We start from the raw sequence: 17,096 nt of genomic DNA on the forward strand, positions 1-17,096 counted from the left end.
ACACTGTTCCTGGGCCCCAGTACCCTAGGAGGCAGGTCCCATTCTCAGTCTCACTTCACAGATGGAGAAGCCACCTGCCGGAGCTCACATGGCTACCTGGGCAGAGCCGAGACTTGAAGCCAGGTCGTCAGCCTGGAGGCTAGGCACTCGCTCATCTGCCTCACCTGGCCTGGGGAGGGTGCAGTGGCCGGAGACACCCTCTTGGGCTCCCCCTCAGGGACACTGCGTGTCCTAGGTTGGACTCGTGTAGAATCGCACACTGGGACTTTCCAATTTGGAATGTCCCTGCCCCTCTTCCCTCCTCCAGCCTGTTGGCATTTTGAGGACACAGCCGGCCTCCCACCCTCCCGCTCTCCTGCCCGTTTCCAGTGTCCGTTCCTGCCCCCGGGTCTGGCGGAGGAAGTCGGCTTCTTCGGGGAATATAATTGTGCCCCCGGGACTTGCGTGACCCATTTTAGTTCCGGCCTGTCAGAAGTGCTGGCGGTAATGGGCATCTCAGAGAGCGAGCGGCGTCTTCCCCAGGGCCTGCCAGTGTCTGGGAGGAAGGGGACAGGCCCCGTTCTCCTCACTGACCCTTCCCAGGTGCTGGCCCCCTCTGCCACTGAGAGCAGCCTGGGCCCCACAGTCTGACAGCCTGCGGTGGCTCCTTCCCGTCAGCTGCCTGGGGACCCAGCTGAGCTCTGCTCGTCTCCAGTCCCAGCACTCAGCCCAGGGCCTGGCACTGGGGAGAGGATGCGTTTTTAGACACTTAAACTTACCAGGGTTACTTTCAAGGTGGGACAAGTCTTCTGCGCGTCCCTCATTGAGTAGAGCAGCAGCATTCACGCCCTCCCTTCTCTGGAAGGTCTGCGCGCCGGCCGCCCCTTCCTGCGGGACAAGAGCCCACCCACAGGCCGCCTTTCATGTCCCTCTTGCTGAGCTGTCCCAGACAGCGGCGCCCACCAAGCCCATGACCACTGAGCACCTCGGGTGTGGGCGTCTGGCCTTGACAGGCTGGCGTCCAGCGTCAGGGTCTCCTTTGCTCTGGGGCTTGATGGCTGGTAGTTGCCAGAGGGGAGGGTGCAGTGGCCAGAGACACCCCCGCTTCTCAGTTACCTGCTGCTCCGGGGGGTCGGGGTGGTGGGGCCTGACCAGACGGCAGCCGAGTAAACGAGACAGCCCTTACGGTCAGGGCGCTGAGCCACTTGACGGGCAGTATGGGTGCAGGTCTCACTTCAGGGACGCGTGGTCTGTGTGCACCGTCAGCGTGGACGCAGCCAGCTCCCCTGAGCGCTGAGGAAGGAGAGGCGCGTGCCCGGGCCCCTCTGCACCGGCGCTCCGGGCCTATGTAATGTCACAGCTCCTGAGAGACCAGGCACTTCACCCTGTGTTGGCAGTTGAGGAAGTGACACGACTGGGACCTGACTGATGTCTCCCAGGGGCGAAGCCCAGGGCTCCTCTCTACTCCGCCCCTCGTGCAAGTCTCCACGCGACTCCTCACGTTCCCACACGTGGCTGAGAACACACATGCTTGTGCAGCGACGTCCACACCTGCATGCGTGGTGCCCACACGCGCGGTGTGGCACGCACACGCTGAGCCTCTCCGGGCCTCCATGTCCCGGGTGCTGCGGTTTCTCTGCCTGAGAGCTGAGGAGCAGGCCTGGCCTTGGCACTGCGGGCGGCAGACATCGCGGCGGTGTGTTCTGCTCCGTCGCTCGGCAAATGGGCCTCGCTGCCTGCGGCTCCGCTTTCCAGGGTCTGAGCATTGACTCGGGCGGGGACCCGGCAGCCTGGTTCGGTCGGTGCCCAGCTGTGCGGAGTAACCCTCCGCCCGCGGTGCTGGGGCCGGTGGGGCTGGGCCCTGCGGCCCCTGGACAACAGAGAACACCTGCGAGCAGGCCGGGGCGGAGCGAGGGCGGGGCCTAGGGGAGCGAGGGCGGGGCCTAGGGGAGCGAGGGCGGGGCCTAGGGGAGCGAGGGCGGGGTCTAGGGAGGGTAGGGCGGGCCTGGGGGGGGAGCGAGGGCGGGGGCGGGCCTGGGGTGGGCGGGGCCTATCGGGGGCGGGGACGGACCTAGGGATGGGCGGGGCCTAGGGAGGAGCTAGTGCGGGCCTAAGGAGGGCGGGGGCGGAGCCCAGGTGTCTCCAACTTGCCTCCTTGAGCGAAAGGGCACCTGCCGCCCAGCCCAGCTCCTTCCTCCCCAACCACACGCGCACACACTGAACACTCACACATACCTGCACGCTCACATACACCCACACACACGCTCACACATACTCACATTACACCGGCATTTGCTTTCAGCCAAACCTCCAGCCCCTGGTCCCTGCGTGAGACAGGGCTCATCAGAGCTGCTGTGTTCAAAGCTTGTAACGTTTAGTCAGGAAGAAGATGCATCAATTTTTAATGGTTATTAGCTCAAAATGAAGATGTGTGTCTGGTGAGAAGGCTGACAGGACCATGCTAGGAGGTTCCCATCGAATTGTGTCACATAAACGCCCCAGAGCGTGACGGGGCAGAGCCCCCATGGTCCCACCCTTTGTGCCTCACACCGCTCGCACACACTCAGGTGCCCCAAGGCCCCATGACTTTGGGGGCAGACCCCCAGCCCAGCTTGCACCCTATTTCCCATAACCCACAGTGGGCAGCGGTGCCTGCTGGACCCCAAGCTTCCCTGTGTCCCCACTCAGTCACCGATCCACTCGGGACCCCCACACTTCCCAGCCTGCTCCCCAGCGTCCTGCCGCCGTCCCCCCACCCCCTGAGACTCTGCGTGATGGTGTGCAGGGTGCTGGGCGTGGGGACTCCTGTGAGGGCCTGGGGGTGAGGAGGAGGGAATGCAGCAGGCATGCGGCACAGGGAGCCCTTTAGTTGGGCTGTTTGCGGCCAGGCGGCTGGACAGTGAGTCAGCAACTGGTGGGGTGCACGGAGGTGCTCACATCTCTCCTCACGGGGGTGGAGGTGGGGGAGGGGCTCCAACACCCAGGTGAACTGTGGTCCAGCTTCGGTGGCATAGGGGAGGGAACATGTTCCTGCCCCCTGCACCCCACGAGAGCTGTCCGAGGATGAGCATGGACGGTGGGACTTGCTGGGGTGGAGGGAGGGTGACAGACAGCAGGATGTCTGGACAGCTCAGGGCTCTGCCACCATTCAGCAGGTTATTTGTGCGACTTGAGGGAGGCCTGTTTCTTCATATTTGCAATAAGGGCTTCGTTCTACATTGTCTGCAGGGTCCCCAAGCTGTCACAACGCAGCGCTTCATCTGTGTGATTTAAAAATATCCATGCTCAAAGTCTAGGTTCAGAGGGAAACGTCCGTGTCAGGTGTGCGGTGCTGAGGGTCACAGGCCTGACTGGGGAGCCTCCTCAGTCGACTCAGGCAGTAGGCGCAACCCTTATTCGCGAACGTGAGGCTAGTCGGCTGGCCCAAGGCTACACACAGCGCTGAGCGAGGAAGGAGGCGATACTTGGCCCTCAGGTTCTGAGCCTCAGGCCTCTCTCAGAGGGCCTGGGATTTGCTCAGCTCAGCCTAGATGCAAGAAAAGGGAAGTGAGTGGCATTGCAGCAGGAGAGACTGAAGTTAGACACTGGGAAGGACTTTCCAACTCCCCAGGACCCTGGTGGGCTGCTTCCCCAGAGCTGGTCAAAAACCGGCAGTGTTGGACCCGCGAGCAGCGGCCACCTTGCTCTGACCCCAGAAGCTCACCGGGCCTCGGTGGGCAGGGAGCTCACAGGCAGGCAGTTCATTCTCAGAACGAGCTAGAAGTCAATGCACTAAATTCCGTCCGCTGTCCGCCAGGACCAGTGTTGGACTGGAGCACAGTGTTGGACTGGTACGAAATACGCAGGCGTAAGCTTTGCCATAAGTGTTGGTCTTTGTTAGCCACGCTCAGTGACAGGCATCTTGCCGATGCCCCTTTGTGTCTCATCACCGTCACCGTGGCCCCGGCAGGTGCAGGTGGGGAGAGGAAAGCAGCCGGATCCTGTCCGCCTGCGTTACCTGCGTTATCCGAGGACAGGTCTGAGCAGATGGTCCACAGGACGTCCTGCTCAGTGGTTTGGGGTGAGTTGGTGGTGTGTGTGTGTGTGTGTGTGTGTGATTTTGGTGGGGGGCAGGGAGCACACTCACTGGTCTCTGATGTGGGGTCAGGATCCCATTTTGGAGGCGTCTCATCTGGGAGGACGCAGGGGAGCCTGGAAGCCAGCTGCAGGAGCAAGTGGAGCCTCAGGGGAGAAGCGGGATGGGGCCCAGGGTGGGCTCTGGGTGAGGAGAAAGGTCCTAGTGGCAAGGCTGGGACTTCAGAAGCTCCTGGTCTGAAGGACCGTGGCCTCGGGGCGGGAACAGGCAGAAATCTTCCTGTGATTCAGAATCCAAGGTACAGAAGGGCGCGCAGCGAAATGCTGGGCACCCGCTGCTTCCCAGCTCTCCTCCCCAGAAACGACAGCTGATATCCCAAGGCCTTGGTCACCGTACCCCCTGCGCATGCGTAAGCTGCTGACCCTCCAGCAACACGCGTCCACTTACATGCGGGTTGTTCTCAATAAATCCTGTAAAGATATTTTCTCTTCCCTATGATTTTCTTTCTTTTATTTTTTTTAGATTTTATTGGGGAAGGAGAACAGGACTTTAGTGGGGAACAGTGTGTACTTCCAGAACTTTTCCAAGTCAAGTTGTCCTTTCAATCTTAGTTGTGGAGGGTGCAGCTCAGCTCCAGGTCCAGTTGCCGTTGCTAGTTGCAGGGGGCGCAGCCCACCATCCCTTGTGGGAGTCGAACCGGCAACCTTGTGTTGAGAGCCCACGCTCCAACCAACTGAGCCACCGTCCGCCCCCCCATATGATTTTCTTAATAGCATTTTCTTTTGTCTAGCTAACTCTATTGTAAGAATACGGTATATAATTTATATAACATGCAAAATACGTATTAATCGACTGTTTATGTCATCGGTGAGGCTTCCAGTCAACAGTCGGCTATTAGTCATTAACTTTTGGGGGAGTCAAAAGTTATACGCGGATTTTGGACTGCACAGGGGTTTGCGCCCTGACCCCACGTCGTTCAGGGTCAGCCGTGTGTATTTGCCACCCCTTACGGATGTTATGCCCTCTCCTGGGCACAGTGATTTTTGATCAACACACTCTCTTGAGGTCATTGTTCGTCTGCTCCCAAAAAGCACAGCTCTGAGCACCTCAGCCTTCACGACACTCCCACATGGGCTGACCATGAGCAGAGCAGAGCAGAGCAGAGCTCCAGGACATGCTAGAACGTGTGTGAGTGTGAGCGTGCGTGTGTGTGAGGCCATCTCACGCCATCCCTGCCTCTCGTCGGACCCCTGCCCTCTGCACTTGACAGGCTGTGGTCAGTGTAGACCCTGCACCCAGGTTCTGAGCATCTCGGGTGTTTGGAGTAAAGGGGACGCAAAGGCTCTGGATGGGCTCTCTGGGGAGGTATGGCCCTCGGTGTCCCCGCAGGGAGAGGTGGTGTGCAGCAGGGTTGGGTGGCTGAGAGGTAGGCCTTCCCTGGACGACAGAGAAGAGTCTGGAGCACAGGCACTGAGTCGTCACAGGAGCCACGCGGCCACACTGTTCAGACAGACCGGTGGAGGCAGTCAGTGGGCTAGGGAGGAAGAGGTGCCTGCTGGGGGCACCTATTTGGTCTTAGCTTCTGGTGCACTTCTGCTCCTGCAGCCCCATCTCCCACTCTTGGGGGAAGCCCTTCTTGAACTCTCCCTGAGGCCGGGCCGCCCAACCTCAGCCCTGACAGAGCGGGCAGGTGCGGAGGACAGGGGATCAGATTCAGGCAAACAGGTTTGATTCTCTGCTGACGTGTCGGGCAGGTCTCTTAACTAGTGGACTTTGCCTCATCTCTGAAACGGGGCTAATATTGGTGCCGTCCTCTGGTGGATAAACAAGGACGCTGTGGTGGTCGCCCGTGGCCTGATGCCCGCTTCACTCCCACCACCTGGTCTTGAACTGTAGTTCCCCTGGGAAGCTTTTCTGAATTCTTTGAACCTCGTTTTGCAGTGTGACCACTGGCCACGTGCCTTAGAGTGAAGGGGGAGCTGTCAAAGGCAGGTTCCTGGCCCCCTTCTGTCCCACGGAACGGGGCTTGAGCAGGCGCCTGGCAGGCGTCCTGTGTCATAACGGGCCCTCCAGGGGTCTCACCAGGGACAGACGGGACCTTCCTCAGCTCTTCACCAGGATTTGTTCTTAGAGGTTCCACCAGCCCAGCAGGTGGGCTCTGTGGAGCCTGCAGCCATCACTGCCCAATGTCTCTGTTTCACGCTTCCCTGCTCGGGGATTCTGAGCTCACAAGGCGCTTGCTCTGTCCTGGGGTGGCTGGAGCCCCAGGCCATTTATCATCCTCAGCCTTCCAGTGGCTGCCTTCCCCAGCACTGCAGCCTGAGCCGGGGCAGCCACCAGCCCTGAGCACTTGGCTTTCTCTCTTTGCTCTTCTTGTCTCCTCCCTGCCAGACACAGGAGCCCTCCGGCCACAGAGCTGTGCTGTTGGGCGAGGAGCAGCCGTGCGGTCACTACCTAGGGCCCAGAGACTTGGATTCTGCTCCCAGCATGGTCCCCGGCACCGTGTGCCCTGTGGTCTGGGACAAGTCACTTCACCTCTCTGGGCCTCTTTCCCACACGAGTCTCGAGAACTGGTGGCAAATATCTTTGTTTCCTTAGCTTCTGGGGGGATAAGTAGGGATGAAAAGCATCTACCCCTTTCACACACCTCAGTGCTGGAGAAGTGGTTGGTGACACAAACGATCACAAGTGGGCTGGAGAGCATAGGTGTCACCGACAAGAGCCTCTACTCATCCCTTCCTTAGCATGAACTGACTGAGCACCTCCTACGTGTTAGTCCAAAGTCCCTGCATTCATGGAGCTTAAATTCTAGTGACAGGAGACAACAAATAGAAGACACAAAATACGCAGGGTGTTGGTGATGCGTGCTGTGGAAGGAGGGAAACGGGGGATGGGAGGAGGTGCTGGGGGTCCTGGAGTCACAGCTGCAGGTACGGTCATCTCATGGGACTTGCTGAGCTAGACCTTGCGCTGTGTGGAAATCCACGGGGAACAGTGTTGCAGGCAGAGGGAATATCAGGTGCCAAGGCTCAGAGTCAAGCAGGTGCCTGCTGGGTGTGAGGGCGTGCAGGGGGGTGTGAGGGCGTGCAGGAGGTACCTGGCGACCGGAACGGAGACAGGGCCTTACAGCCTGAGTGAGGACTCTTTGGAGGGGATGAGGACCTGCTGTAGGTCTGTTATGACAGCAGGTGCTCTGTCTGCTGCGCCCAGAACACGTGGGGAGGGCGGGACCCCTGGGGTACTCATCGGCCTCGTCCCCTCTCCTCCACAGCTGTTCCCCCCACCAACATGAGGAACATTTTCAAGAGGAACCAGGAGCCCGTGGTGGCTCCTGCCACCACCACGGCCACAATGCCAGTCGGGCCAGTGGACAACTCCACTGAGAGTGGGGGTGCTGGGGAGACAAAGGAGGACATGTTTGCAAAGATCAAGGAGAAATTCTTCAATGAGATGAGCAAGATCCCTTGTGAGTGTTCCTGTGGTGGGGGACGGGGGCACCGCTGGGGTGGGTTTGGCTGAGTTCTTTCCTACTGTTTGGGTTCCACGCTGGGTTACTTGGGGAGCCCCTTCAGGAATGGGGGAGTGTGGACTGGCATAATGAGCGGAGCAGAGGGGTTTATGTGCCCCAAACTCCCTGGGGAAAAAGTTCTTGTAAAATTTAGAAAACTGCCAAAAGATGAAACCAAAAGAAGATGAAAAATTATGAAACAGACAGCACTATTCAAGTTTTCCAGTTGCACTTTGAAACCACTTTTATTGCTGTCTTGATGTATATTTAAATACAGTGGGAAAACAGCGTTCCATTAGCTCCGCCAGTCTCGGCTGTACAGTGTAACGATGGACAGCCTCGTGCGTGGCAATGCCCCCTCCTGGCTGAGGCTGTGTGGGGGACACCAGAGGCCCCGCATGAGGGTGCAGCCCCACGCAGGCAGAGGGTGCATGAGGACCACGGAGAGCGGCCCTGGCTCATGGCTCCCCACACGGAGCGGAGGGTGGGCCGTGGGCTCTTCCTGCCTGGTGTGGGGGGGACCACATCCCTCCAATACCAGCCGGTTCTCCAGAGATCAAACTGATCAGCCGGTGCAGCCACAGTGGTTCCTCCTGGCTCATCCCTGGTCGCTGCCTGGCAGGTAGCAGCTGTGTTCCCAAGGCGGTGGCTAAGGGAAGAGCCAGGTGTCAATGAAAAGGCAAGCTACCCACAGATCTCTCACAATGTGGGGTTAAAAGTGGAGTGTGGGCATTGGGGGCAGCACCTCCGGGGGCACTGCCGACCCGGGGTCTCCGTGTGGGCAGCACCTCCGGGGGCACTGCCGACCCGGGGTCTCTGTGTGGGCAGCACCTCCGGGGGCACTGCCGACCCGGGGTCTCCGTGTGGGCAGCACCTCCGGGGGCACTGCCGACCCGGGGTCTCCGTGTGGGCAGCACCTCCGGGGGCACTGCCGACCCGGGGTCTCCGTGTGGGCAGCACCTCCGGGGGCACTGCCGACCCGGGGTCTCCGTGTGGGCAGCACCTCCGGGGGCACTGCCGACCCGGGGTCTCCGTGTGGGCAGTACCTCCGGGGGCACTGCTGACCCGGGGTCTCCATGTGGGCAGTACCTCCGTGGGCATTGATTGCCATTGCCGTGGTCGCCGGCCTCCTGCTCATCACCTGCTGCTTCTGCATCTGCAAGAAGTGCTGCTGCAAGAAGAAGAAGAACAAGAAGGAGAAGGGCAAGGGCATGAAGAATGCCATGAACATGAAGGACATGAAAGGGGGGCAGGTAGGACAGCCCGGCCTTCTGGCCACCCAGCAGCCTCTCACCGGGACGGCCACACCTCCGGTTTTACCCCTGCCAGTTGGGGGCACTTGTGCTAGCACCGACCCGTCCTTGCAAAGGCAGAGGAAGAAAACAATATATTGACCTCAAAAGAGGCTAGTGGGACAATACATAGGAGAGAGAGAGCCCACACTACCCGGGGCCACACTGGGGTGCACCTGTGTTTTTCTGCCCTAGGGACTGAAGGACAAACGTCCAGCGGGGGTGGGGGATCCGGTGAGGCCCCAGCACGGGGCCACGTGGCAGCCCCCCCATAGTCATGTCGGAACTTGGTTTATTCCTGGGGTGCCCTTGGATCCCTCGTTTCTCCTTCTACCTTTCAGAGGCCCCTGTGAGCGTGTCTTTTCCCCACTGGGATGCCTGGGAGAAATCTTTTACTTAAGGAACGGATATGGGTGGAGCGTGGAGGTTGGCGGGTGGAGGAAAGGGTCTGATCTCAAGAGGCACCCAGGCGAGGAGCAAAATGGCCTTTGTATGTTTGTGCAGGCGTGCACGTGTGTGTGTGTGTGTGTGGGGGGGGGTCCCAAAGGAACCTGCAGTGTGTGTGGGGGGCAGAGACTCCAAGAATGCCTGAGGCCTCGCCCAGCCTGGTCTCCCCAAGTGGCTGGGACTTCAGGCGCTGGTCTGAGCTGCAGAATTTGCTCTTACATCATTTCTTCCTTCCCTTCCCACCTCTGTGGACTCACCTGCTCCTGGATGCCTGGACCACACTCTGGTAGGTGGGGCCTGGGCTGGGGGAGGTATTAGGGAGGGGCTAACAAGGGAGACACCCCCCCCTGGAGAAGTCCTGGGGCATCTGGCACAGCGCTGGGCTTCACAGGGAGAGGCACCCCCAAACCAGATACAGGGCAGAGTCTCTAAGGGCCCGAGTCCACCCAGCGTTGAGCCAGGGTCTGCACAGAGGGCCGGCTTCCCCTCACAGCCCCTGTGCCAAGCCAGGCTGCTCTGTTCTCTCCTTTTAACTCGTCCCTCCTCCCCCTGCAGCCCCCACAGGATGATGACGATGCAGAAACAGGCTTGACAGAGGGAGAAGGGGAGGGAGAGGAGGAGAAGGAGCCGGAGAACCTGGGGAAACTGCAGTTTTCCCTGGACTACGATTTTCAGGCCAATCAGGTGTGTGGGGCTGGGCTGGAGGGCCGAGCAGTGGGGGAGGGAGGTGGAAAGGTGGGCTGCCAGCCCTGGCTCTGGGGACACCCCTGGCCCAGGCGGGCTCTGTCGTCCAGCTGCCCACCAACCTTGGGCAAATCAGTTGCCTGCTCAACTTCAGTGACCCCTGTGTCATTCCGAATTCCTGGGGATGGACATGGGGACCAATCTCAGTCTCCAGCTCCAGCCTGCCCCGCCGCTTCTCAGCGGCCTCCTCTGGGGAGGCGTGGCTGGAGCAGTCTGAGACTCAGACCCTGCCTCGCTTATTTCACAGCTGACCGTTGGCGTCCTGCAGGCCGCAGAACTGCCTGCTCTGGACATGGGGGGCACCTCAGACCCATATGTCAAAGTCTTCCTGCTTCCAGACAAGAAGAAGAAATATGAGACCAAAGTCCATCGGAAGACGCTGAACCCTGCCTTCAATGAAACCTTCACCTTCAAGGTGACAAGGGCTGGAGGACGACACCGGCTCCCTCCTGGTTCCCGTCCCACCTTCGTCCTGCCGACCTGTCCTCGGTCCTCAGCCGGCGCTAAGGCCGGGGACCCAGCCCTGTCTGGAGAGCTGTGGTCGGCTGGACTGTGACCTGCACGTGAGGTCACTGCTCAGCCTCCAGGAGGAGTGGGCCACCCCAGCCGCGCTCCGCTCCCCGAGAGCCCGGGCTCTCCTGTCTGTCTCTGCAGACTCGCCAGGAGTCCCGTGAGCAGTGGGACGAGAGCCGGGCCCAGGGATCTGCCCATGGCAGCCCTGGTGGCACACGCGCTGGCCTGACCTCTCTGACCTTGTTTGTACTGGCAGGTGCCGTACCAGGAGCTGGGGGGCAAGACCCTGGTGATGGCCATCTATGACTTTGACCGCTTCTCCAAACATGACATCATCGGCGAGGTGAAGGTGCCCATGAACACCGTGGACCTGGGCCAGCCCATCGAGGAGTGGCGAGACCTGCAGGGCGGGGAGAAGGAGGAGGTGAGAGCCGAGGCAGGCGTGACAGGCGGACGGGGACCGCGGGAGGTCTGGCTGGGGCACACAGGGCTCCTCAGAACAGGGTCTTGATCGGTCTCTGCAGATGAGGACGAACCGTCTGTGTAGAGCACATAGCGTCCCGTAGGTGTTGGCAGCTGCCAGGGGCTCTCATTACTCCTAAGCCTCTGTCACTTGGGGCCAGTGATGCCAGACTTTGCCTCAGTTTACCCACAAGGAAAGCCCACGGCTGTTCTAAAGCATTCTCGGCATGGGGGCTGTGCTGTCTGCAACTGCTACAACATTCATTCGCTTACCAGATACTGAGCACCTACTGTGTGCCCAGGCGTGCTGTTAGCCTCGTCCAAGCTCCTGTCGTGTGCCAGGCAGTCCCTGGCAGTGATGGACGGGTGGGAAGAGACACGAAGACATCCTTCCTAGCTGGGGGTCACGGTGTCTGAGGAAGGGCCCGCGCCCTGACCCGGAGGGGGTTAGGTGCCCGTCACTGAGAAGCAGTGATTGGAGGGTGTCTAGGGGCAGAGAGCTTACGAGCGGGGGGCCTGGCACTCCTCCTGCCGCCCCCCACATTCGCCCCCTCTCTGAACCTCCATCTCTCACTGGTCACAAGGAGTCCTTGCCCTGTCTATGTGAAAGAGGTGCAGGGACAAAAACACAGGGAAAGGGCTGCAAACTGCTCTGACAACCACATAGCTCTGCACAGAGGGGCCCACAGGGCGCCATCTCGGTGGAGGGATTGGGGGCCGCCTTCCGAGGCACGGTGTCCAGGGCCTGGGACACGAGAGCTTGGGCTGCACACCTGTGCCTCCGCCCAGCCCCACCCCCCACGCCTGCCCACAGCCTGTCCTCCCTGCACCCACGGGCCAGCCTCCTGTGGCTTCCTCATGCCGACCTGTCACTCTCGGGGGCTGCGCTGAGTGGCAGCGGGAGGCCGAGGGCGGGGGTGGGGGTGCTCAGCCTTTACAGCCTGGGGCCTGGGGACAGAGGGAGCTGGGCTTGCGAGTCTCGAGGACCTGGGGTTGGCCATGCTAGATGCAGTGGGATGGCGGGGGTGACCTCGGGTCCCGCTTCTCCCCTGAACAGCCAGAGAAGCTGGGGGACATCTGCATCTCCCTGCGTTACGTGCCCACGGCCGGCAAGCTCACCGTCTGCATTCTGGAGGCCAAGAACCTGAAGAAGATGGACGTGGGCGGCCTGTCAGGTACGTGCAGAGGTTCTGGCTGCCACTGGGTGGCACCAGAGGGCCAGTCCCCTCCGCAGCCCCCGCGGGTAGAAGCTTCGCAAGCTTTCTGCCCTGGGACAGACGTGTCTCTGAGCAGCTGTGGGTCCTGAGGGCAGGACCGTGCTGCGGGGGACTGGTTCCCAGCCCCTCCCTTTCTCTTAGGGCCCCCTGGCCCCCTCTGAGCTGCCATTCTGTGCTCCCCTGCGTGCCCTGGGGGCCATGGAAGAAAGGATCCCCCAATGACTTAGCGACTTAGGATTCTCCTTCTCCCGGGGAAGCGAAGGGACTGGACAGGACTCTCTGTGACGCCTCCACGATCTGGGACGGTTCCCTAGGACAGGCTCTGGGGCTTGGGGCGGGGAATGCTCCGGGTGGGGCTGGCCCACAGTCCAGGTGGACGTCGCTGCTGCCTCTGCCCTGCCTTCCTGAGAAGCAGCTGGTGCTTGGGCTCCAACCAGCAGGTCTGGCTGCCAGCCCAGGCCTGTCACTGACCCATGGTGTGACCTTGGGCAGATGACGTCCTTTCTATGGGCATCGGCTCCTCATCTGCAAAGCCAGAGGGTTGGGTGGGTGTCTCGTCCCTTTGCAGCCCCTCCCTCCCCTGCCCGGGCCCCACAGCAGCCAGCGACCCTAACAGGCTCGGGGACGGCCCCGACGCCGTGCTCTGGCAGCCACACCAGTGGGGACTGTCCTGCCACCCGGAACTGGATGCCTACGCTGTGTACTTTGGATTTGGAGGCCGTGGGCGGCCTGGGCTGACGGGACCTCTGGGCTGGGGTTCCCTCATGCAGACCCCTACGTGAAGATCCACCTGATGCAGAACGGCAAGAGGCTCAAGAAGAAAAAGACGACGGTGAAGAAGAAGACGCTCAACCCGTACTTCAATGAGTCCTTCAGCTTTGAAATCCCCTTCGAGCAGATCCAGGTGCTGGGGCGGCGGGGCCGGGTTGGCAGGAGGAGGGTCTGGCGGGCGGAGGGGCAGGCAGCCAGCACGCTGGGGACATGACGACAGAGCCGTTCAGCAAGGCTCCCGAGCTTGGTCCTCGAGGGTGAGCCTGAGCTGCGGGGCAGGAGGAGCAAGGCTGAGGGTCGGCAGCTGACCAGCCACTCACCAGCAGCTCCTGGGCCCCGCCAGAGCGCGCCTCCTTGCCACCGCCCCTGCCTTGGTCCAGGCACCCAGTGTCCACCCCCCAGGCCCCTGCAGCCCCCACGCGGTCTCCCTGCAATCAGTCCCACCCTCCTCCAGTGACTACTGCCAGGGTTCTCCAGCAAAATATCGAGGCTGTACCTCGGGGCCCATGTCTGCAGGAGGCCCTGCGCTGGCCGGATGCATCAAGTGCACACTCCTCAGCTGACCCCAACCCGCCTCCCGACCTCAGTCCTCACGCTGCGCCTCCTAACAGCAAGTGCACTCGTGTCTCTATGCCTGTACCTGGTGACTTCACCTCCCAGTTCATAGGTCACCTCTTCTGTGAAGCCTTCCTGATCGACCTGAGCAGGACTGTCACCTCCTCTGAGTTCCCCTAGAGCCTCGTGCTTACCTCCCTGTGTAACCTTCATCATTTTGTCCTGTAAGGTTTGAGCGTGTGTCTGCTGCTTTCACTAGAGGTGAAATTCATCTGCTCACGTTTCCTCACTGCCCTCCACCCCCAAGCGGCAGCGCGGAGCCCGGAGCACACAGCACACGCTCAGGACATACCTAGGCTCGTTTCCGATAGGCATGGCCTCGACCAGTCCAGAGGCGAGGCTGATGCAGGAGAGGAGTCCAGCGCTCGCCTCCCAACCCCCGTCCTTTGTTCCCCGCAGAAAGTCCAGGTGGTGGTCACAGTGCTGGACTACGACAAGCTGGGCAAAAACGAGGCCATTGGCAAGATCTTCGTGGGCCTGAACGCCACGGGCACAGAGCTGCGGCACTGGTCCGACATGCTGGCCAACCCCCGGAGGCCCATCGCCCAGTGGCACTCGCTCAAGCCCGAGGAGGAGGTGGACGCACTTCTGGGCAAGAACAAGTAGGCAGAGCGTCACGACCGCGCCGGGACAGACCTGACGAGACCCAGAGCTATCAATACCTCAGTTACGCACCCGTAGACGTTTCCTCCTTCATTTGTCTGTGGTTGTGTCGTTTTTCCTTCCTTTTTGTCTTTTTAAAGACCACCTTCCCTCTGAAGGCTGTGAGGCAAGTCCCCGAAGAGGCGAAGAGAAGCCTGGCTCTTGTCATCGTCCCAGGAGCTGTCCTGCTGCATGCCCTCACGGTCCCCCCTCACAGCTTCACTTACGCGTCACCTGAGTGAGGCCCTCTTTTGGCAGAAAGTTGCAGCACTTCCTGTTTTTTGAGTGTTCTGGACCAACAAAGTGGCAGCACTTCCTGTTGCCTGATAAGGAAGGCAACACAGTGGCCAAAATTCCACGTGTGTACGTGTGTATGTGTGTGTGTACACGCATGTGTGCGTGTGTGTGGGCATCTCGCTATGTTCCTGGAACGAGCCATGGACATGAAGCTGTGAGGGCAGAGAAGGCTCTTTGGGGACCCGGAAGTGAAGAGGTCCCTGGTCCGAGCGGGAGGTCAGCGTGTGGCGAGGGCTCAGGACCCTGGTCGGGGGGCAGAAGCTCCCACCCTCCTCGTGGGTGGCTGTTTGGGAGGCAAGATGTGGAGACGAGGTTTGTCCAGAGCAAGAACCAAGCCCCTGACGCCGTCATAGACTTCCCGCTGTCAGCCATGGTCATCCCACGGGGTTCCAGGGACACTCGTGGACACGAACTAGTCGCTAGATGGCCAGAGTGTAACAGGGACGTCAGTCCCGGGACGTCCTCTTGTTGGCAGTTAACATCAAACTACGAAGACACAGAAGACCTGTTACCCAGACAGACCAAAAGGGAACTTCTGGATCTTCGCCCCCTCCAGGGGAAAGACAGGCTTTGTCCCTTTGCAGAACGTCAGCCCTGCGGATCATGTGCTCATTCCCCACCACGCTTTTGCTTGTGTTTTCTCTTTTAATCTAAGTGGAGCAATGCTGTCTGAAGACACGTCATCTGTACAGAGCCAGAGAACTGAAAGGAAGGTTTAACGGTCCTTAGTTGCCCTGAGGTCCAGGTAAGGAGGGGGAGGATGGTGAACAGATGGCAGAGATTTCCTGGCTAACGTAGGTGGGGGCACTGACAGCCCCCGACTCCCACGCCTCTGCCCTCCCTGCGGAGGCTTACGGGCGGCTGACACGGCCCAGTGCGGCCTGTGTGGACGACCCACCCACTGCTCCTCAGGGGGTTTCTCTCTGGGTGCCAAGAGTCAGGGTGTCCCTTTCCGAACCGGTGGCCGGGGACTCCTGCCAGCGTTTCTACCCCACGCTCAGTCGTGTCCCATTCCCTGTCACCGTTTGTCTCCAGCATTGATAAAAAGCCATATATATGTTAGTCAAATTTGCACTGAGTCCCCTTCCAAACCTTCAGCCCCCACGTGGTCACAGGCCGGCACGACTGTCGTGGCCCCTTGCTTCAGCCTCTCTCTTCCACCCACGAAGCCCCCTGGGCCTTGCCCTTTGTCCACTCTCAGCTGCCCCAGCGGCGCTCCTTCCCAGCCAAGACGGCAGCACTTGCCGTCCTGCCCCACCTGGGCCGCCTCCGCTTCCTGCAGGCACCTGAGACAGATGGACACTGTCGCAAGGATTCAGGCTTTGAGGAGCCAGCATGAACAAGGTGCAGAGTGTCTTTTTATTTTACTAAATGGAAGGAGAAGGGTGTTTGGTCTTTGCTTTGCCACCATTTCCGGTTGGAATAGGGCTGAGGGAGCACCTCCACCAGAAACAGCGCGGGAAGGAGGGCTCAGCCACACCCGCCTCTCAGCAACCGTCTCCGGGCCTGGGGCGTTATTTGTTACCGGACCCCATGTGTGCGCACGGGTGTGTGAGTACCTGTGTGCGCTCAGCAGTGAGCAGGGAGGACCCTGACGAGGACGGGGAGCGGTGGTCCTGGCAAAGGCGGCAGGAGTCGGGCCTGCAGAGGGGACACAGCCGTCACTGGGCCCTTCCCCCCCCCGAGCCATGGACCTTGGTGCTTTCTCAGGGTCTCCCACATCCTCCCCTCCCTGCACCCCCAACCTTACCGTAGGCCCCCACCCCCACCCCCATCAATCTCACCCGCCCCCCCAGTCAGCCTTCCTCCCTTTTCCAATCCACCTTCTCCCACTTGGGAGGCCTCTGCCCATGAGCCAGTTCAGCCCTTTCAGAGCCCAGGGTTGGCCACTGTCCTGACGGGGAGGAAAGGAACCAGCAGGCACTCTAGTGGCTCTGGTGTCCCTGGGCCTGGAGACAAGCTGGATTTTATTGCCGCGGACCCACCTGGAAGGGGCAGCCGTGAGGGGTCCGGACAGGTGGCTGAGAGGCGGAATGTCGGTGCCAGGAGAGACGTGGGTGTGGGGAGCAACTCCCTCCCAGGCTCCACGGGTCCTGGGGTGGGCACGTGGCCCAGCTGAGCCATCCTAGCCAAAGGCACCTGTGTAAACAGTGAGCAAGGTAGACACACATGTAAGTTTTCTCCACCAAGCGGTGACGTTACCCAAACTACAGGATGGCGTCCTGAACCCTCACTGTCACGCAGGTTTCTTTCTGGGGCTATTAGGGAGCTGGGGTGCTGGCCCCAAGTAGGATGGAGTGAGGGTCTGAGTTTTCACCCCCAGTCTATTCCAGGGAGAGGTGAACTAAGGGGCTGGGACCATGAAACCCAAACCCAACCACGTCCAGAAACTGGGGGTAGGCCTGGAAGCTGTCTTCTCCTTTCTCTTTGTGGAACATTCTGGAAGGAAGACCAACTCTGCCAGAGCGACAGGCAGATGGGGACTTTGGAGATGGAAGTTGAGGCCGGGGAAGAACTGCAGCCACCCTGACAGC

The 17,096-nt window shown here is 60.5% G+C and overlaps 1 protein-coding gene across 3 annotated transcripts in view; it reads left to right on the plus strand.

The window, feature by feature from the left end:
* SYT2 (synaptotagmin 2) overlaps nt 1–15,624 on the plus strand; it is a 45,525-nt gene extending 29,901 nt beyond the window's left edge. For all 3 annotated transcript variants that reach the window (XM_033099337.1, XM_033099336.1, XM_033099338.1), the window contains exons 2-9: nt 7,326–7,520; nt 8,649–8,815; nt 9,866–9,985; nt 10,293–10,460; nt 10,815–10,982; nt 12,078–12,195; nt 13,008–13,141; nt 14,023–15,624. In XM_033099337.1, coding sequence (XP_032955228.1) covers nt 7,343–7,520; nt 8,649–8,815; nt 9,866–9,985; nt 10,293–10,460; nt 10,815–10,982; nt 12,078–12,195; nt 13,008–13,141; nt 14,023–14,229 — 1,260 coding nt within the window. In that variant the 5' untranslated portion in view covers nt 7,326–7,342 and the 3' untranslated portion in view covers nt 14,230–15,624. The remainder of the gene's footprint in view (nt 1–7,325; nt 7,521–8,648; nt 8,816–9,865; nt 9,986–10,292; nt 10,461–10,814; nt 10,983–12,077; nt 12,196–13,007; nt 13,142–14,022) is intronic.
* The last annotated feature ends 1,472 nt before the right edge of the window (nt 15,625–17,096 follow it).

This window comes from Rhinolophus ferrumequinum, chromosome 27 (assembly GCF_004115265.2).
Source record: "Rhinolophus ferrumequinum isolate MPI-CBG mRhiFer1 chromosome 27, mRhiFer1_v1.p, whole genome shotgun sequence".
NCBI lineage: Eukaryota > Metazoa > Chordata > Mammalia > Chiroptera > Rhinolophidae > Rhinolophus > Rhinolophus ferrumequinum.